This window comes from Orcinus orca, chromosome 13 (genome assembly GCF_937001465.1).
Source record: "Orcinus orca chromosome 13, mOrcOrc1.1, whole genome shotgun sequence".
NCBI lineage: Eukaryota > Metazoa > Chordata > Mammalia > Artiodactyla > Delphinidae > Orcinus > Orcinus orca.
Window position 1 is genome coordinate 46028015 of NC_064571.1, and position 22756 is coordinate 46050770.

General features: G+C 38.3%; 1 protein-coding gene across 1 annotated transcript in view; it reads right to left on the reverse strand.

Moving 5' to 3' along the window:
• Window positions 1-22756, reverse strand: part of EML6 (EMAP like 6) — a 315760-nt gene that overhangs the window by 160803 nt on the left and 132201 nt on the right. Inside the window, exons 2-4 of the mRNA XM_033414224.2 lie at window positions 20150-20309; window positions 16558-16656; window positions 7245-7313 (exon numbers count right to left, since the gene is read on the reverse strand). Of these exons, the coding sequence (XP_033270115.2) occupies window positions 7245-7313; window positions 16558-16656; window positions 20150-20309 (328 nt within the window). The remainder of the gene's footprint in view (window positions 1-7244; window positions 7314-16557; window positions 16657-20149; window positions 20310-22756) is intronic.

The following is a 22756-nucleotide window of genomic DNA, read 5'->3' on the forward strand; positions in this document are numbered from 1 at the left end:
TTGTTTAATTTCTTGTCAAGTTATAGCACTAGTATAGGTTCACTGTAGAGAAGTTTAGAAACAGAGAAAAGTGAAAAGAGGAAAATTGGAATTATTCACAACCTCCTGTTAACATGTTGATATATCTTCTAGGTATTTTTGTTGCACGTATATATATATGCATTTAGAAATAATTTCTAACTAAAAATTACATAAATCTTCACTGTAGAAACATTACTCAGAAATGTTTCTAAATATAGGTTATATTTCATATAGCCAAATAACTGACTAGGCTTTTCAGTTTTAGTTGCATAATTTATTATGAGGGAGACTATAAGCATAAAGGTTGAGCTGCTTTATAGATAGCAGCAGGGAGACTCCCATGGTTATGTAGAAATTAAGTATTTCACTCTGACATATTTTCTTTCAGTATGTGAACTGGTATAATTTTACTGCCATGTACGTAGCCTCTCACAATTTATAAAGGCTCTTTACATGTGTTTAGTTATTTGATCTTCATAATACCCTTACGAATAGGCTAAGGCAGATATTATTATTACACCCATTTGGAAAGGAGAGAAAGAAGGCATAAGTGACTTGCCAAAGGTTCATCAGGGGTTACACATGAGAAAGTATTGAAATATTTGCCTTGAGAACTTTAAATCCAATGAAGAAGATACATATAAAACAAAAAAAGATCATTTGAAGGCAGCATATTCAGACTGCATACAAGTGGTAAGGAAATTTGAAGATAGAGAACCATGTTGAATTAACTGGAATGAACAAGAATAGGATTTGGATCATTGGTGAGGAAGAAACTGCATCGTGGTTTAGGAGAGCAGGGTTAGGTGAATCCAAGTGACAGGAAATGTGTGCGGAAAAATTAGTGACAACCCTAATATTCTGTGCCTGCAGGAGAGGAAAAATGACGGTCCTCCCAGAGTGGCTGGGTACTCGAGGAAGCAGTTCTAGATGGGTGCACCCCTCAGGAGGGCCAGGACTCAGGCAGCTGTGGAGGTGGTGGCCCTTGGGGAGAATGAGAGAAAGATGTGCCATCATCTGAGACTATACAAGATTCTTCTCTCATTAAGTATCAACTCTGGTGATTTGCTTCTTTGGCTATTACTGATTTTACAAAAAGGCACTAAAGTATACATCAAAAGAATAAGAACAATCTGGGGAAGGATAGTTAGGTATATGCCTTGGGAAAACATTTAAGTATTAACTTTGAACCTGAACAAACTATGAGACATAAACAACTACTGGTTGTACCTACATGCCAAAGAACTTGCTGTTACACGGTGATGCTTAAGGCAGACATTTATCCTTCTATTATCTCCCCATGCATGAAAATTAAAGGAAGCGTAACTATTTGGTAATTATTATCCCTTTAACTTGGGATGTGTACTTTGGCCTGAGTTGTTGAAATATTTCTAGATGGACAACCACAAAAAAGAGAGACTTATCCCTACACAAAGATTTTTTCTGATGAAATCACCCAGTCAGATGGCATAATGTCAACATGAAACATTCCAGATAATCAGATGATTCTCTAAAAAGGCATATATAGCTGTAATGACAGGATAGGCATGAGAATTTCTGCAGAAAATGGCAAATCTGAGACATTATCTCTTCTTGAGAAGCACTTCATGTTTGGAAAACAGTGACAGATTAGGGTAGCAACACACCATTAACTCCACATCAAATGAAAGCACATTGTTTATCTTCTCCAATCTCCATTCACAGATTGTAATGCAAATTCTGTTAGAACTGGCAGGTACTTGGGAGCTCATCTGCCCCTAAGTAATCCCTGAGGTCCCTTCTGTCTGCGACTAAAGAATGGAGAAAGAACAATAACAGCCAACAAACCTGGTAGGCTCATTTCCTGTAAAACCAAGCAAGCAGAAAATGCTCTACTGCTACTGTTTTTCAAGCATTCATTTCAGATAATCATAATTTGCCTGTTTGCCAAACACTGGGGATTGTAAAATGAGAAAGAATTTTACCCTAGCTACAAAAATTTCACGTAAAAATATTTTCTTGGGGGCTTCCCTGGTGGCGCAGTGGTTGAGAGTCCGCCTGCCGATGCAGGGGATACGGGTTCGTGCCCTGGTCCGGGAAGATCCCACATGCCGCGGAGCTGCTGGGCCCGTGAGCCATGGCCGCATCCGGAGCCTGTGCTCCGCGACAGGAGAGGCCACAAGTGAGGCGCCCGCGTATCGCAAAAAAAAAAAAAAAATTTTCTTGGAGTGCATTAGAGATTCTGCATTCACCTTGTGACTGGAATGATTCGTTTGATGTTAGGCGGCTTTGGGGAAAAAAGGTGGGGGTCCTGGAATTGCATGTAGAAAATACAGATAGTGAAAATAATTTGTTAAAGCCTGCTGAAATTTGTTGTGGATTTCCTTCTAAACAAAATTAATAAAGAATAAAGAATGACATAATTAATAAAGAATCTGCATTTGCAGATTCTTCCATTTGAGGTAAAAATGCTTGTTTTTGCTTAGAAAAAATGCCTAGGTCTGCCAAAACACAATTAACAAATTTAACAGGACAAACAGCTCTTAGTGTTTTCAAATGAGGTTCCAGGGTTCTATCTGTCTCTGCTTTTAGAATCAACTGATTAAAGGAGTTAACCAAAGATGGAAAGAAACAGGGAAACTGGACGAATCTATCAATTAAAGCAGTTAATCTATTATCTTTGATAATCTGGTTTGGGGGTGGGGACTTAAGCCAAGATAGATCATTAAAGAAATAATTGCTAAGAGAAAAGAGCTTGTCAAAGGGAGCCAGAAACGGAGTTTAAATCTTATCTGTGCCACTATTTTTGTAGACCTAGGAAATGGGAAAAGAAATTAATATTATTGTGCCCCTACTGGTTCCATACACTGTTTAATGTAACTCTTAAATTCAGGAGGTAGTTATCCCCACCCCCCTTTTTATCCTGTCTTTTTTGTTTTTGTTTTTTTGGGAAAGAAAGAAATTCAGTCTCGGAGATAAAATAGCTTTCCCAGAATCAAGTAGAGGGAGACAGAACCAGGATTCAAAGTCAAACAACCTCCTAGGTCTTGGCTTCCTCACTGTGGAATATGCAAGTTGGCTGAAGGCTCCCTGGTCAGGGTGCCAGACTTCCAGAGAGCCACCATGGAATAATGGAATCCGGCTCATCTTGAGCTCATATATTTCTTTGCTTGTGGCTGAAAGAACAACTCAGTGCCTCTTCCATATGTTATGATCAGAAACTCATGCTAGCAGATATATATTATATCCTTGGTTAATTAAAAACTGTTAAGGGAATTAAGATGTAATGGCTACCATGTATTTCATGGCCAAAATTTTTCAAAATATTTGTTCCCTTGGAAAGACAACTAAGATGTTCTTTGGTGATGAAAAAGTTGATAATCTGTGAACATGTTAATGGGCCAAGGACCCTTCTGCTCCCCAGACCTATGATTCGATGGGTGACCAGTCCCTGCCTATTAACTCCTGACTGAAGGGCAACCCCTTCCCTGGGTTCTGCTGCCTTCCAAGCCCACCCTACCAAACTCACCTATCCATTAAGGCTCAGCTCAAATAGCATCCCTTCCTGAACCACTTAACATTCCTCTAACCAGTTGGGATCTCTCTGTTATCCCTAGAGAATTTTGGTTTTGCCACTCTTACAGAATGTTCTATTTCAATGTTTTAATTGCTCAGTTTTAAGCAAACTGAAAATCGGGTCAGTTTTTATTCTATCACATGGTACAAACTCAACTAATGTTTATCAAATTTAATGAGTTTTCTAGTCTTTCAGTTGGACTGTATAAATTATGAGAAAGGATTATCCAACTACTGTTGAAGCAAAAAGTGCCTTCATTTCAGCAAACATAGCCTCAGGTTAAAATCAGCTCTCTGCACAAGGATTATAAAATGTTTATGAAGCCCTAAGGACATGTGACACCTTTGAAGAGTAGAACCTATAGACTTATCTTTTTGTCCCCTGTGTTTCCATTACTTTTTTCTTATTTTGGAAGAAATGCATGTTATTGTAAAATAATTTTAAAATAATGGGAAAATTTAAAAACTATCAACTCACTACGCAAGATAACTGTTTAATGTTTTGGGATAGTCTACCAATTTTTTCCTACACAAAAATATACTTTTAAAGTAAAAAAATCAAAGCCACAAATTTATCCCACCCAGAAGTAGACTGTAAATAGATCTTAAATATGTCCAATAATATTAAATAATCCTCTAAAATATGACGTATGATTGCACAGTACTTCTTCATATGGATATACCATATTTTATTTAACCACCTGAGGGCAGTTAGGGGCTTTCAGGTCGTCTTTTGTTTGGTTTTATTTGCTATTGGTAAGTTATTCAGCAATGAACCAGTGCTTGGTTCATACTCCTAAGAATTTCCTTGGGATAAATTACAAGATATGACATTACTGGCTGTGCTTACTTTGGCAGCACATATACTAAAATTGGGATGAAATTACTGTTTCAAAGGGTATCAACATTTCTAAGGTAATTGACAGGTATTGCCAAATTTCTGGACTGAAACACTATACTCATTTACCCTTCCACCAGCAAGGTTTGAGAGTGTTCATTCCCCAAATCTTTCCCAATACTGGATACATTTCAATCATCATTTTGATATATTAAAAACACTGTTATTTTAAAATGTCTATTCCTTAATTATTAATGAGTCAGCATTTTCATGTGTCTATTAGCAGACAATTGAGAAAAATAATGTGGACATTCTTTGTCCATTCTATAGATTTGCTAGAATTCTTTATATTTCAAGAACAAGCCAACATTCTATGCCTTGTTGCCTATACTTTGCTAGTTTGTGGTCTGCCTCTTTTGTTTCTTGGGGGTAGTGGGAAGGTAAACAGAATATTTTAATATTTGTATAGTTGAATCTATAGTATTATCCTTTGATGGAAGAAATTTTCATCTATTAGGGTGTGGGGAAGCCATTCTGGCTTATACATGATTTGGCCTGAATTTTATGTGAACTAGAACAGCCTGACATATGGCCTGTCAAACATACATTGTACATTTGCTTTAACCATTAAAGAAAAGAATGCATTATCCAGAAGTAAAGAATGTTCTCTTTGAACATAGGAGTAAATGCCTACCCTTCCACGATGCCCATGTTAGTACTCCGTCAAAGACAAAGTTCCCTTCCCAGAAGTCAAGGTCATGCTGACTCTCTGTGTATGTGCTAATCTGAAACTACACATCTCTGTTGAAAGCTTGAAGGAATGTACCCTGTCATGTTTGATGTATGTATGTCCTTTGTTCAGAGAAAATATAAAACTGTGTTGAAAACCATGTTTCTCCAGAGTGCTTTCTTCCTTGGTGGAGACTGCACTCCCGGGCCAGTCCTCAGCTTGGCTGAAATAAAACTCCCTTCTATTCCTTACTGTAGACTGTTTATTGGTTATTTGTGTCAAACACCTTTATGGCTTATTTGCTTTTACATTTAGAAACACCTTTCTCCAACTTGAGAGAAATTAAATATTTACATACATATTCCTCTATTTTATAGTTTTTTTTAACATTTAACTCTTTAATTCATAAATAATTTATTTTAGTATATGCTATGAAGTAATGACATACAACTAGAATAATAAATTTTTCTAGGCCCACTTGTCAGACGTACTATTATTATATTCTAAATTGTCATACATATTAAGGTCTATTTCTCAGCTTAGTTTCTTTTTTGTTGGTTTTTATTTATCCTTACCCCAGTCTTGTACCATTTTAATTTTTGAAACTTCATAATATGCTTTAGTAAATAGTAGTGCATTTTCCTTTTCATTATTGTTTTTTGTGCCAAGGTTCTTGGTTGTCTTTCATTCTCATAGATTAACTTAGAATAACTTAAAGGGAAATGCTGTCAGATAACAATAAAGCTTATAAAGATTTTCATTGAACTTGTATTAAATATAAATTAACTTGGAGATAAATAATGCATGTATCATTTTTACACTTCATGTCCAGAATCAATGTTGTCTCTCTCCATTTGCCCAGGTCTTCTTTTACATTCCTCTATAAAGTTCTATGATAGTTTTTAAATTAGGTCTTGCATATTTCTTGTTATGTTTATTTCTGAGCATTTTATCATGTGTCCCTTTCTAACCATTAAGTAGGAATAATGGGAAGGATCACGAAAAACTAGACTAAAAGACGAACAAAAGAACTGGGAAACAGGAGGAGTTGGTTGGAGGAGTAACACAGACATTTCCTCTGTTCACACAGAAATGCACCATTTTTGTAGCAGCAGAGGTCCACACATGCTCTGTTCCAGCAAGTAACCCTTACACTCTTTTCTTTATGGACTTTAACTTATATTATCTACAAACCTATAGACAGAAGATCCTGGGCCGTATCCCAGGGTCCAGGAGAAATTTTTGTTATGTCAGAGGAAAGGATGTCTATGGTGTTAATTTTGCTACCTGTGTAACAAAATAGAGAGGAGCAAATAGACAGAGGCAGGTCCTGCTCCACTAGTAATATTCCAGGCTGTGTAGTCTACAGGAAGCTAGGCATTTAAAAGCCAATGGCCCAGGTAGGTTTGTACTATATATCGCTCTCCTTCTAGGTCCATCACAACATGGCATCTTTCTTCTAAAAGAACATATCAACATATCAAAAAGTTTTGACATGCAATATGTATAAACATTCACAATGAAAAAACTTAATTCACAAAATTAAAATCAGAACTGTTTTAAAACATGCAATCCTAAAAGTATTATGAGTCTTCTGTCTTATATATATATTTTTTTATATATATATATATATATATATTTTGCGGTACGCGGGCCTCTCACCGCCGTGGCCTCTCCCGTTGCGGAGCACAGGCTCCGGATGCGCAGGCTCAGCAGCCATGGCTCACGGGCCCAGCCGCTCCACGGCATGTGAGATCTTCCCGGACCAGGGCACGAACCCGCGTCCCCTGCATCGGCAGGCGGACTCTCAACCACGGCACCACCAGGGAAGCCCTTCTGTATAATATTTAATTAACATAAAGTTTCCTTTTCAGCTGCCTGCTGAGCACTTCGCTTGATTGTTGTTATACTGCATTTCTAAACGGGAGGCCCATCAGCTGATGTTAGTGTGCTCTGGGATCAGAGATGCAGGTAAGAAGCCTCCAAATTTAAGGGGAAAAAAGCAGTTTGAAGCAGTTTCTCAACACCAAATTATATATATAAACATCTGGAATTATTTTCATACAAGGTACCAAAATTTCTTTATAATAACTACTTTACCTTTATATGTTTCACTCCACAGCTAACCACTCTGTTCGACTGATATGGATCCCAGGAAATATCAAAAATCTGTTTAAAAAAGATAAAAAGTTGCTCTGTTCAGCATTCATGTGTTTTTGCTTTCTTTCAGATACTGTCCAATTGCCAAGACTCTATCCTAACATTCAGAGCACAACGTTACCTACCCAAATGGAGTACTTGGCTATGGAGATGAGTCAGGAATTGCTAATACACATTTTAGCACCTTGTGTCTACTTACCTTAGTCCTGAATGAATAAGTAATAATTAACCACAATCACTGAGAACTGGTATCACATTTTTAACTTCGTCCATCCAAGGTAAATAAACTGTGATGATTTAGGGTAGTTTTTTGATCAAATTTTTGGTGGCTCTCCACAATGCTAATAACACACTTTTGAGATAGCTTTACAGTGAAAACAAAGAGAATGGCAATTGTTTAAAGTGCATATTCCCCCAGCCCATGTCAGAGATTCTGATTTAGTGGATCAGAAATTAGGTCCAGGCACATGCATTTTAAAACACAGCCCAGGAGATTCTGATGCAGGTGGTCCATGGACCACATTCTGTGAAGCTCTAATAGAAGGACCAATTGTAGGGGCAGAGACTAGACTAGAGAAAGAGGCTGCTAACCTCTCATCAAGTAGGAAGCTATTGCTCCAATCATCAGACAAAGAAGGAGGACCTTTGATTAGGCAGAAAGGAACAAGTATTGACCACAGAAACAGCTCTGAAGAAAGAACACTTGGTCTAAGGACCAAGTATGAATAAGGTCCAAGTACCCATTTTATCTATGCAAGCTCAGGCAAGTCTTAGCATCTCTAACCTTAACCTCATCATCTCTAAAATGAATGAATGACACCATCTCAGTTCTGTTGTGAGGTCAATTAAGATAATGTATGTACGATCATCTTGCAGACTACAAAGCACTGATTATACAAATTAGTGCTAGGGGCTAAGTATTTTAGCCACTAAAATAATCTTGAAAATAATCATTTGCCCATAAGTAACCAATAATAATTCATACTGTCATCAACAGTAAAGAGTAAAACTGTGTGATACAAATTATGGAGTCTGGGAGAACAGTGTTCTAAAAGCAGTATTTCATTAAAACATTCTAGGCTCTTAAAATTACAGAGTTCTCACTAGATAGCACTGTACTTTTTACAATCTACTCGTAACTGGAAAGTGTACAGTTCATCAGCAAAACAACAGGAAATTCATGTATAGATCCAGTCCAATTCAACCACTTTGGAAGATAAGATATAATGGGATCACAGAACAGCAGAAACAGTAATATCCAATATGCAAGGTATGAGCAGGAAACAAGATGGTAGAGTAGAAGGACTTGAGCTCACTTCCTCTCATGAAAACACCAAAATCACAACTAACTGCTGAACAACCACCTACAAAAAAGACTTGAACCTACCAAAAAAGATATTCCACACCCAAAGACAAAAAAGAAGCCACAACAAGACAGTAGCAGGGGCACGTTCATGATATAATAAAATGCCATACCCACTGGGTGGGAGACCAAAAGCTGGAAAATAATTATATCACAGAGGTTCTCCCACAGGAGTGAGATCTGAGCCCCATGTCAGGCTCTCCAGCCTGGGGGTCTGGCATTGGGAGGAGGAGCCCCCAGAGCATTTGGCTTTGAAGGCCAGTGGGACTTGAGTGCAGGAGCTCCACACGACTGGGGGAAATAGAGACTCCACTCTTGGAGGGTGCAGACAAGGTTTCATATGCACTGGGACCCAGGGCAAAGCAGCAACTCCATAGGATCCTGGGCCAGACCTACCTGCAGGTCTTGGAGGGTCTCCTGGGGAGGCAGTGGTTGGCTGTGGCTCACTGTGGGGGCAAGGACACTGGTAGCAGAGGCCCCAGGGACCCCTTATTGGAGTGAGCTCTCCCAGATGTTGCCATTTGGGCACCGAGATCTGGCCCTACCAAACAGTTTGCAGACTCCAGTGCTGGGATACCTCAGGCCAAACAACCAGTGGTGGGGGTAGGGGGGAAACACAGCCGCACCCATCAGCAGACAGGCTGCCTAAAGTTGTCCTGAGCCAACAATCGCCTATAAATTCACCCCTTGACATGGCCCTGGACATCAGAGGGACAAGACGCAGCTCCACCCACCAGTGGGCAGGCACTAATTCCTCCTACAAGAAAGCTTCCACAAGCCCCTGGACCAACCTCACCCACCAATGGGCTGACACCAGAAGCAAGAATTACAATCCTGCAGCCTGAGAAACAGAGACCACAAACACAGAAAGTTAGACAAAATGAAATGGCAGAGAAATACATTCCAGATGAAGGAACAAGATAAAACCCCAGAAGAACAACTAAGTGAAGTAGAGATGGTCAATCTACCTGAAAAAGAAGTCAATCTACCTGAAAAAGAAGTCAATTTACCTGAAAAAGGAGGGCATGGCATGATATATTTAAAGTGATGAAAGGCAAAAACCTACAGCCTACAAGAATACTCTACCCAGCAAGGCTCTCATTCAGATTCAGTGGAGAAATCAAAAGCTTTACAAACAAGCAAAGGCTAAGAGAATTCAGCACCACCAAACCAGCTTTACAACAAATGCTAAATGAAATTCTCTAGCCGGAAAAGAAAAGGTCACAACTAGAAACAAAAAAATTACGAATGGGAAAGCTCACCGGTAAAGGCAAACAAACGTACAGTAAATGTAGGAAAACATCCACACACAAATATGATATCAAAACCAGCAACCATGAGGACAGTACAAATGCAGGATATTGGAAATGCATTTGAAATTAAGAGACCAGCAACTGAAAACAATCTTGTATATATATAGACTGCTATATCAAAACCTCATGGGAGAAATGTCTATTTAGGTCTTCTGCCCATTTTTGGATTGGGTTGTTTTATTTTTTGTTATTGAACTGCATGAGCTGCTTGTAAATTTTGGAGATTAATCCTTTGTCAGTTGCTTCATTTGCAAATATTTTCTCCCATTCTAAGTGTTGTCTTTTGGTCTTCTTTATGGTTTCCTTTGCTGTGCAGAAGCTTTTAAGTTTCATTAGGTCCCATTTATTTATTTTTATTTCCATTTCTCTAGGAGGTGGGTCAAAAAGGATCTTGCTGTGATTTATGTCATAGAGTGTTCTGCCTATATTTTCCTCTAAGAGTTTGATAGTTTCTGGCCTCCAAAGAAGATATACAGATTGCCAACAAACACATGAAAGAATGCTCAACATCATTAATCATTACAGAAATGCAAATCAAAACTACAATGAGATATCATCTCACACCGGTCAGAATGGCCATCATCAAACAATCTAGAAACAATAAATGCTGGAGAGGGTGTGGAGAACAGGGAACACTCTTGCACTGTTCGTGGGAATGTAAATTGATACAGCCACTATGGATAACAGTATGGAGGTTCCTTAAAAAACTACAAATAGAACTACCATATGACCCAGCAATCCCATTACTGGGCATATACCCTGAGAAAACCATAATTCAAATAGAGTCATGTACCAATATGTTCATTGTAGCTCTATTTACAATAGCCAGGACATGGAAGCAACCTCAGTGTACATCAACAGATGAATGGATAAAGAAGATGTGGCACATATATACAATGGAATATTACTCAGCCATAAAAATAAATGAAATTGAGTTATTTGTAGTGAGGTGGTTGGACCTAGAGTCTGTCATACAGAGTGAAGTAAGTCAGACAGAGAAAAACAAATACCGTATGCTAACACCTATATGTGTAATCTAAGAAAAAAAAAAGGTCATGAAGAACCTAGGGGTAAGATGGAAATAAAGACACAGACCTACTAGAGAATGGACTTGAGGAAATGGGGAGGGGGAAGGGTAAGCTGTGACAAAGTGAGAGAGTGGCATGGACATATATACACTACCAAATGTAAAATAGCTAGCTAGTGGGAAGCAGCTGCATAGCACAGGGAGATCAGTTCGGTGGTTTGTGACCACCTAGAAGGGTGGGGTAGGGAGGGTGGGAGGGAGGGAGATGCAAGAGGGAAGAGATATGGGAACACAGGTATTGTATAACTGATTCACCTTGTTATAAAGCAGAAACTAAGACACCATTGTAAGGCAATTATACTCCAATAAAGATGTTAAAAAAAACCAAAACACCTCATGGGAACCACAAACCAAAAATCTACAATAGATACGCACACAAAAAATAAAAAGCAATGCAAACACAACACTAAAGATGGTCATCAAATCACATGAGAACAAAAGAGAAAGAGAAGGAAAAATACCTACAAAAACAAATCCAAAACAATTAACAAGATGGCAATAAGAACATACATATGGATAATTACCTTAAGGGTAAATGGATTAAATGCTCCAACCAAAAGACACATGCAGACTGAAAGTGAAGGGATGGAAATATCCCATGTAAACGGAAATCAAAAGAAAGCTGGAGTAGCAATACTCACATCAGACAAAATAGACTTTAAAGACTGTTATAAGAGACAAAGAAGGACACTACATAATGATCAAGGGATCAATCCAAGAAGAAGATATAACAATTGTAAATATATATGCACCCAACACAGGAGCACCTCAATAAATAAGGCAAATGCTAACAGCAGTAAAAGCAGAAATCGACAGTAACACAGTGATAGTGGCTTTAACACCCCAGTTTACATGAATGTACATATCATCCAGACAGAAAATCAATAAGGAACCACAGGCCTTAAATGACACATTTGACCAGATGGACTTAATTGATATTTATAGAAAGCAGCAGAATAAACATTCTTCTCAAATGCACATGGAACATTCTCCAGGATAGATCACATGCTGGGCCACAAATCAAGCCTCAGTAAATTAAAAAATACTGAAATCATATCAAGTATCTTTTCTGACCACAACACTATGAGATTTGAAATCAATCACACACACACACACACCAAAACTGTAAAAAACACAAACACATGGAGGCTAAACAATATGTTACTAAACAAACAAAGGATCACTGAAGAAATCAAAGAGGAAATAAAAGAATACCTGGAGACAAATGACAATGAAAAGATGACAATCCAAAAACTATGGGACACAGCAAAAGCAGTTCTAAGAGGGAAGTTTATAGCAATACAATCTTACTTCAGGAAACAAGAAAAATTTCAAATAAACAACTTAATCTTACACCTCAAGCAACTAGAGAAAGAACAAACAAAACCCAAAGTTAGTAGAAGGAAAGAAATCATAAAGATCAGAGCAGAAATAAATGAAAAAGAAATGAAGGAAATGATAGCAAAAATCAATGAAACTAAAAGCTGGTTCTTTGAAAAGATAAACAAAACTGACAAGCCTTAAGCCAGTCTCATCAAGAAAAAAAGGAAGAGGGCTCAAATCAATAAAATTAGAAATGAAAAAGGAGAAGTTACAACTGACACTACAGAAATACAAAGGATCATAAGAGACTACTACAAGCAACTATATGCCAATAAAATGGACAACCTAGAAGAAATGGACAAATTCTTAGAAAGGTATAGCCTTCCAAGACTGAACCAGGAAGAAATAGAAAATATGAACAGACAAATCACAAGTACTGAAATTGAAACTGTGATTAAAAATCTTCCAACAAACAGAAGTCCAGGACCAGATGGCTTCACAGGTGAATTCTATCAAACATTTAGAGAAGCCTTAACACCTATTCTACTGAAACTCTTCCAAAAAATTGCAGAGGAAGGAACCCTCCCAAATTCATTCTATGAGACCACCATCACCCTGATACAAAAAAACAGACAAAGATACCACAGAAAAAGAAAATTACAGGCCAATATCACTGATGAATATAGACACAAAAATCCTCAAAAAATAGTAGCAAAGATGAAGTGGGAGACTGGGATTGACATATATACACTACTATGTATAAAATAGATAACTAGTGAGAACCTATTGTATAGCATAGGGAACTCTACTCTGTGCTCTGTGGTGACCTAGATGGGAAAGAAGTCTGGGAGGAAGGGGATATATGTATACATATGGCTGATTCACTTTGCTGTACAGCAGAAACTAACACAACATTGTAAAGCAACTATGCTCCAATTTAAAAAAAAAACCAAAAACTATGATCACCTCAGTAGATGCAGAAAAACCTTTTGACAAAATTCAACACCGGTTTATGATAAAAACTCTCCAGAAAGTGGGCATAGAGGGAAACTATTTAAGCATAATAGAGGCCATATATGACAAATCCACAGCTAACATCACTCTCAATGGTTAAAAGCTGAAAGCATTTCCTCTAAGATCAGGAACAAGACAAGGATATCCACTCTCGCCATTTTTATTCAACATAGTTTTGGAAGCCCTAGCCATGGCAATCAGAGAAGAAAAATAAAAGGAATCCAAATTGGAAAAGAAGGAAAACTGTCACTGTTTGCAGATAACATGATACTATACATAGAAAATCCTAAAGATGCTACCAGAAAACTACTAGAGCTCATCAATAAATTTGGTAAACAAAAAAGTTTTAACTTTATATGGAAACACGAAAGACCCTGAATAGCCAAAGCCATCCTGAGAAAGAAAAACAGAGCTGGAGGAATCAGGCTCCCTAACCTCAGAATATACTACAAATCTGCAGTAATCAAAACAGTATGGTACTGGCACAAAAACAGAAATATAGATCAATAGAACAGGATAGAAAGTCCAGAAATAAACCCCTGCACCTATGGTCAACTGATCTACAACAAAGGAAGCAAGAATATACAATGGAGAAAAGACAGTCTCTTCAATAAGTGGTGCTGGGAAAACTGGACACCTACATGTAAAAGAATGAAATTAGAACACTCCCTAACACCATATGCAAAAATAAACTCAAAATGGGTTAAAGACCTAAATGTAAGACTGGATACTATAAAACTCTTAGAGGAAAACATAGGCAGAACACTCTCTGACATAAATCACAGCAAGATCTTTTGGATCCACCTCCCAGAGTAATGAAAATAAAAACAAAAATAAACAAATGGGGGCTAATGAAACTTAAAAAGCTTTTGCACAGCAAAGGAAACTATAAACAAAACGAAAAGACAACCCACAGAATGGGAGTAAATATTTGCAAAGGAAGCAACCAACAAGGAATTAGTCCCAAAATATACAAATACCTCATGCAGCTCCATATCAAAAAACAAACAAACCAAAAAAAAAAAAAAAGGGCAGAAGATCTAAACAGATATTTCTCTAAAGAAGATATACAGATGGCCAAAAAGCACATGAAAAGATGCTCAACATCACCAATTATTAAGAAATGCAAATCAAAACTACAATGAGGTATCACCTCACACCAGTCAGAATGGCCATCATGAAAAATTCTACAAACAATAAATGCTAGAGAGGGTGTGGAGAAAAGGGAACCCTCCCACACTGTTGGTGGGAATGTAAATTGGTACGAAAGAATGTAAATTGGTATAACCACTATGGAGAACAGCATGGAGGTTCCTTACACAACTGAAAAATAGAACTACCATATGATCCAGCAACCCCACTTCTGGGCATATATCCAGACAAAACCATGATTCGAAATGATACATGCACTCCAATGTTCACTGCAGCACTATTTACAATAGTCAAGACATGGAAGTAACCTAAATGTCCATTAACAGAGGAATAGATAAAGAAGATGTGGTATAAGTACAATGGGATACTACTCAGCCATAAAAAAGAATGAAATAATACCATTTGCAGCAACATGGATGGACCTAGAGATTACCATACTAAGTGATGTAAGTCAGACAGAGAAAGACAAATATCACATGATATCACTTATATGTGGAACCTAAAAAAATGATACAAGGGAACTTATTTACAAAACAGAAACAGGCTCACAGCCTTCGAAAACAAACTTATGGTTACCATAGGGGAAAGGTGGGGGGGGAATAAGTTATGAGTTTGAGATTAACATATACACACTACTATATATAAAATAGATCATCAACAAGGACCTACTATATAGCACAGGGAACTATACTCAATATTGTATAATAAACTATATTGGAAAAGAATCTGAAAAAGAATGGATATATGTATATGTACAACTGAATCACTTTGCTGTACACCTGAAATATAACACTGTAAATCAATTATACTTTAATATAAAATTAAAATTATATTAAAAATAAGTAAATAAAATTAATACATAGAGAATAAATACTGATATAATTTAATGTAGAAAAAAAACCAAATGCAAGAATCACAAATATTTTCAACCTGCTCATTAAGTACTAAGTTAATACCAATTAAATAGCAGTAAGTTAATATCAACACCTGGGGGTAAAGCCCAAGCATCACTATACTCTAAAATCTTCCCAGGATGTGTAGCCAGTGGTGGGAACCATTGCGCCAGACGGGTGCCAGGCCTCTTCCAACACTAACGTTCCATTGCTGATCACTCCTGGACTTTCTGAGGACTTAATCCTCGAATACAATTTGCCCAAATGTTCAGTAAAAACTAAGGGGGCCCCTTAAAATGAGAATTCTCCCTAGATGAATATGCCATTCATATAAAGAAATCTTTTAGAGTTCACACCAATCAAGAGGCAGTGAATTTACATTTAATTAGGGCCTCATTCTGCATGGAGTTATACTTTGCAGAAATACAGATCAACTAGGAATCAATGTAAGACAGTATGCAAATTCATTTTTTTAAATTAGAAAATCAAGACAATAAAATAGCCAAATTATTTTAATTATTCCAGACACTTGAGAAATACATTTCTGACCAGCTAATGCACATGCCTGCTTCCTACCCCATCTTGCCAGCTATGGCTACATGGAATTATCATCTACGATCACAATGACTTCAATATGAATGGTAAGCAGACAATTTATATTCCAGTTTCTTGAATATAACAAAGAATCACACAGTTGTCATTACATTCATTTGAAATTCAAATGTATACACTTGTAAACATACCTTGTGAATATTATTTTCTAACAACTATTTCCATTTCTAAATGAATACACCTAAACAGTGCATATAATTTCAAATTCAATTCTTCTTTTATTTTATGAAGCTAAATGCCAGTATCAAAAATCTGTTTTGCCTATGAATAACAGTAACAATTTAAATAAAGCATCTGATCACCAGAAGAGATCATGCCAACAGAGCTACTAATCATAAATTAATTTTTATAAACAGTAAGATTTTAAGTTGCATACGGAAGGAGAATCTACACTTGAAAATTTTATTTTAAAAAATACTACAACTCTGAGAAGCTACATCACAGTTCCCTCACAGTAATGAAACCTGCATGGCTTGATCCAACAAGGTCTTCTTACCCGGTCGGAGTGGCCAGTGGCTGAGGCCAGAAGTTTTCCCTTCCTCCAGTCCCAAATGCAGACTGTGTTTTTGGCATCCAATCCCACAGAGGCTAAACGCTAAGAATAAGAACAATAATTTAATACCAGAAAATGATGGGAAAACTTCCTATTATCCATTCCATCTTTCGATAAATAGTTCTTATTACCTACTATGGGCTAAGTATTGAATTTCTTGTGAAAAAAATGATTTCTCAAAACCCATCTTAAATCCAAAGCTAAAGATATCACAGTAGATATTATTCCATTAGCATATACTAAAATTTCAACAACCTAAAACCTACAACCAATTTGTCCTTCTTAAACATAGGAAACATGCAAAATCTCATGAAGTCTCTGATTTATCAGTGGAAATCATAGGAACAGAACTAGAAGGCAGGATTTAAATTTTCAAATTTAAGATCTTAATACGGTTTTAAGAGCATCTAGGATTCTGTAGTCTAAAAGCCTCACCAAACTGTTAAAATGAAAGGGTTTGACAAACACATGGAAAAGAAATCCCATAAATGAACATTATCTTCATTCTTCTTAATTTTCATAATTTCACAAACATTTGGAGTGACTACAGAAGGATACATAGTTTTAGTAAAAGTACTCTGGTACTTCATCTCCCAGTCTAAATTCATTGGATTCAGATCAGACCTTGTCCTCAAAGGGAAAAAAAATCCCACACCTGAGTATATACAAAATTAACAGGGTCAAAACACATATTAGGGACACCAAAATCAGAGCTTCTAGCAGCATAGAAACAAAACTATGTAATCAAGAGAGGTCTGGGCTGGGAGTAAGTAGATTTGGCTTCACTTTTGACTTCATGATTAGCCAGACATAAGACCTTAGAAAATTAAACTCCTTAAATTTCAGTTTTTTCAACTGTAAAATGAGTATAAAGTATTTTTTCTGTCTACAAAGTAGTACTGTTGTATGGATCAGTGAAATAATGTAAGTCAAAAGGTTTTAAAAACATCACTACCCAAGTATAACAGTATGTGAGCTTATGTATTTCACTGTGTGTGTGTACGTGCATATATATGCAATGACAGATAGCCATATATGGCTAAATACATTTAGTGTTATGCAGAGATTATTCAGGTTTCTTCACTAAAGGTAGCTTCCATTAGGAATATTCAGTATAAAAAAATATAGCTGGAGGTTTTAAAATAGGTGCTTATTGAAAGGAGGTCTTTGCTGTAATTTTCAATTACAGTAATGGAAATGATTTTAAGACATGGTTGTATTTTTATCTATATATGAAAATTTGAAGTGGGTGAATTCCATTCAGCTTATTTTTTTCTTTTCTCTTTACTTTAACAGAAAAAGCAGTTAACATAAACATGGGCACTAAAGTAAAACCCACATAAGAAATGTGAAGAAGACTGAGAAAAAGCCAAAAGAAATCTATTCTGTTCATTTGCAGTGACAGGCCCTATCGCTACCGGAAAAGCATTTCAATTGCCTTTTGATGCCTGTGAGGTGATGGTCCATTTGTCATTTTCTAAATATCGCTCGACTCCAGTGAACTCTGTCCAGGGAAAAAGGCAGATCTGAAGCAATAGGCATCAACAAGCCACGAAATCCATCACAGCAAACAAATAGGAGGTTATTTTTCTCAACTGACAGTTGTGAAAGTACCATGCAGTTCATCCCTGTCTCTACCTTCAAAATGGAACCTAAAAAAATAGCTAGGATTCTAACACAAAATAAAATGGACAAAGAACTAAAAGTTACAGCTGGATTTCCCCCTGCTACATTACATTTTTCTTGTGATTTTGATAAAGAATGTTTGCTAGAACATTGATAAAGAATGTTTGCTAGAATTTTGATAAAGAATGTTTGCTAGAAAAGCAAAATCAGATAGAGAATGTGCATGTAAGTTCACATCAAAGCATTCATTTACACTTGTACATACATATGCATCCTGACACATTCATTCAGTTTAGTCAGGAAGTCAATAACTGCAAATCTGAACACACGTTACTATCTAGCTATTTCTCTTTAGACCTGGATATACAATAGAACTTATGCATTATCCTGACTAAACTGGACAAGATTATAGAGTAGTTAAATCAAAAACATATTTACCAGGGGTCCATATATGTATTGAATCTAATTCTGGAAAGAAAAATGAATAGAATGATCACTACTCTCTCAAAATAGCAGAAAACACAAAGTAAATCTTAACTGTTTAAAAAGTGACCCAAACCAGGTCAAGTCCTATCTGAACTACCTGCAAACTCTCAGCTTGGTCAATCTTCTATGAATAATTTCACAGGTCTTTCCACAATATGGACTTAGAGAAGTAACTCTAAAATTTACCAAAAAATAGACTGAAGGAACTAACTGGCATTAACACAAGAGTGAAAAGAGACAGAGGAAGGGCGTCCTAGGAACGTGGAGAAGGCTAGGAAGAAAAGGCATGGCCTTCGTGAGGAGGTGAATGCAGGGGGAGCCAGGAATGAGGCCTTTACACTTCCACTCCCTTCTCTTTAACATCTTTTAAAAATTGAGATAGAATTGGTATCTATAACACATTAACAAATCTGGAAGTCCACAGAAAGAGAGACACTTTGTTGGAATGGGAGACTGGGAGGGCTTCATGAAGACCTATGAAGTGTCTTGGAAGAATGAATCACTTTAAGGGGCAAACAGGGTGAGCAGGGCACTGGAGGTGAAGAGGGCAGCATGAGAAAGTGTCTGGAGGTGCCAAGGTACCTGGTCTGGTAGAGGAATCTCTCTGACTTATCCAACTTGACTGCAAGGGAATAGTGAAGAGAAGGCTAGAAAAGTTGGTCAGCCTAGAATGCCCAGCCACAAAGTGTGGACTTCATTCAGGGGGTACTCCAAGCTTCTGTTGTTTTTAAACAACGTTCTGACACTTTTTCAGTTGGTGAAATGCATTAGCAAGAAATTGACTGTGTGAAGACAGGTTACTTAAACTGTCAGGCATGACACAGATTTGGAACTTAAAGGATGGTGGCAGGGAGAATGGGAAGGAGAGAATGAATGTCAGAGTCACTGTAAAGAAGCTAATAAATACACATGGATCAGTGACTGCTTGAATTGAGGTGAGCGGGTAGGGGAAAGGAGTTAGAAGTCACCTCAAGGTTAAAGAATCAACTAGAATCTTCTCAATGAATTATTAGGAGGTGATGCTATCTTCTGAAAGCAAGGGGAACCAAGGAGATACTCAGGGCTTGAGGTCAGTGAAAAAGGTTCAGTCCAACCCTCATTCCAAATAGGAAGCTAACAATGGAAGACAAAGTAGAATCACTGAGTCACTATGAACCCAATCAACATGAAGTTCACAACTTCCTTTCTGGGGGCTTTTTAACCTAATAGTGAGACTGGGGGAACCAAAACTAGGTCCTATCCAGAGCTGGATCTCAGTACCATGAGTGTGGAAAAGGACCAAACATATGAGGATTCTAAGAGGCTGACAAGGGGAGATAGGGAGGGCTGATAGACCTTCTGAGCCTATACGCTATGTGCATTATAATTCTAGGTGACTTGTGAGAAGTCATTAAAGAAAAAGAAAATGCAAAAAGATACATACCTGTCCATCCGAGTCGAAAGCCAGGCAGGCGACTCCATGTGTATGGACATCTTTCAGAATAGACACAGTCTGGACATTATAGGAGTCCCATATACATATATATGGCTCCTTCCCAACTTGGCCAGTTGCAACAAGGGTTTTATCTGGGTGTAAGGCAAGGCTGAAAAAGAAAAAGGCCTCTTTCACATCTTCCTATTGAACAAAGTTAAGAAAAACATTGATCACCTTTTATCCACATTGCTCATTTTAATCATCTAACAAGATAATCCCAAGAGAAAGAGTCCAAACTGTCGCCCAAGTAATGAATTGGCTGATTGGTCTAAGAGAAACATTCAACTTTGGCAAAGAGAGGCTTAGCACAGTTTAACAATAATTTCATCTCATCTTACCCGCTTGGTAACCTTGAAAATCAGACAACTGTTATAATTCTGTGATTCTATGTTCTATCATTGCCTTATGTTATGGTATTTACTTACTGATTTTGAAAATATTACTTAGCTTTCAAATTAACTTTTGACTTTAAATTGGGAAAAAAAATGCTGTTGCCAGGAGAAAGGTACTTCTCAGAATTAATTAAACCTGCTTGCAGAAGCTCTGGATACCATCCTCATTAGGATTTCAAAGCATGGAGGGGGGTTTCAGAGTCAAGTGCTGTTTCTGTATCTGCTGCCATAGATTATGTATTTTAAATGAAAATTTCTATTTTACACAAATCACTGTGACACTAAGAGAACCACAAATTACTATGCCTGTGGTTTGTGTAGAATTTTTCCTACAACTGTAGTGCAATCAAAATAAAACTGTCAAATGCCAACTAGAATTTCAAGGAATCTGTAGCAGTTAAGAGGGAGAAATGTAATCATTATTACTCCTAGATGAGAAATCACTGAAACGTTTTAAATTCGTTGTGTAAAGGAGTTGTGCCTTTCTAAAAACAGGTGTTGGGAATTAAACGAAAGACCTATATAAAAAACTAGCAGATGACTGTTTACACAATAAACAAAAGTAGAACTTTTTTCCTTTTCAATTTCAGCATCTGTTTACAGTTAACAGAAGCAGAATTGTTTTTTCCTTTTCAATTTTCAGCTTGATTTTGATAAGAATATATGCTCTGGAATCAGAGCATTTGGATTTACACCTGGATTTGCACATTGGCTGCCCCTCAATACCTCTAGTTCCTTGGACATATTACTTGATCTCTTTTGCCCTCAGGTTCCTCATCTATGAAATGAAGATAACATATGAAAATAGATGATATAATGAATACAGAGCAGTTAGCACAGAGTAAGCACTCAAGTTTCATTATCATCATTATTTGTGTAACTGGCAACAGACAGATACAACCAACATAGGCATGTCTCTGTTGATACGGGTGTTCCTTTTAGAAACAAACTACTTTCTGCTTCTCCCCCCGCCCCCAATTCTGCAACCACCAAGCCCCACAGTCTGTTCTGGTGTCTCTCATCCCACTGTGCTCACTTCCTGGGTCTCCCACCAAACCTAGTACCATCTTTTGCACAGGACCCCGAGTGCTGGCTCCCTTTCCTTACCGTCGGTGCTCCCAGGCCCTTGTACCCTGGCGCCAGGGTGCAGCTGGCCTTCCCAGGAGCTCCCAGTGCCCCCATCCACAGGTCTTCAGTCCCCGTGATGCCTCCTAAGCTGGAGGTCGGCTCCATTTGCACTCTCCCTACGAGGCTGGATGCTTCATCGAGTTTTGGTTTTTCCTTTTTCTTTGTAAGCAAAAAGGGTGGAGTTGGAGCTGCCTGGAGGGTGAGCTTTGTGGTTTTGGCTGCAGAGTGGGGGGAGGGTGAGTGTGGGTCCAGATGGAGGGGGAGGAAGAGGATGGATTGGGAGCGTTGACCTTCGGGGCGTCTCACAGGAATCAGGCGCAGGCACTTCTGCCGCCACCGCCCTTCCAAGAAACAGCCCCATCTCACGAGATCTCGGGAGTTCTGCGGAGGCGGAGGCTTCCTGGGATGAGAGACACCTGCGTGCTCCAGGTGCCAGTGAGGACGCTCCAGTCAGAAAGGAGTTTGGCTCACACCACCAATCAAGCAAATCTCAATCTGCCTCACCTGCCCTCCCCCCACCCCCTACCCCCCACCGCCAGCCATAGTCACAGGGCACTCTCCCCAGGGGCCTGGCCAGGCGCTGGGGACCAGGCTGTGGCCCAAAGGCTGTGCAGTGGGGAGACTGCCTGAGTTCAGAACTTGGGAGTGAAATGCACGCAGGTGGGCCGAAAGTCTATCATCTTTCAGGAAGAGGAAGGACAAATCCAGTATCTGCCATGGTCCAAGGCTGCAGCAACCCTTATGCACCATGTCACTGCACATCCTCGGGGGGCCAGTTGTTCCTCCTGGCAGCAGCGAGCTGTCTAGAATTCACCCCAGGAGACCATGGCTGCCTTTTCCTCAAGCCTTTCCCCTGCAGCACCACCTCAGGCATTGCTCTCCCTTTCTGACCCAGTCCAACTGCCTGCGCCCTGCGATGAGTGAGCCGGCCTCTCCAGGCAAGCCCCTCCGTCAGGAAACGTGCTCCTCTTTCGAACTCTGTCAGGGAGTCTATGGGCCTGGGCCTGCTCTGGACGGGGGAGTGTGGGGTTTCCCA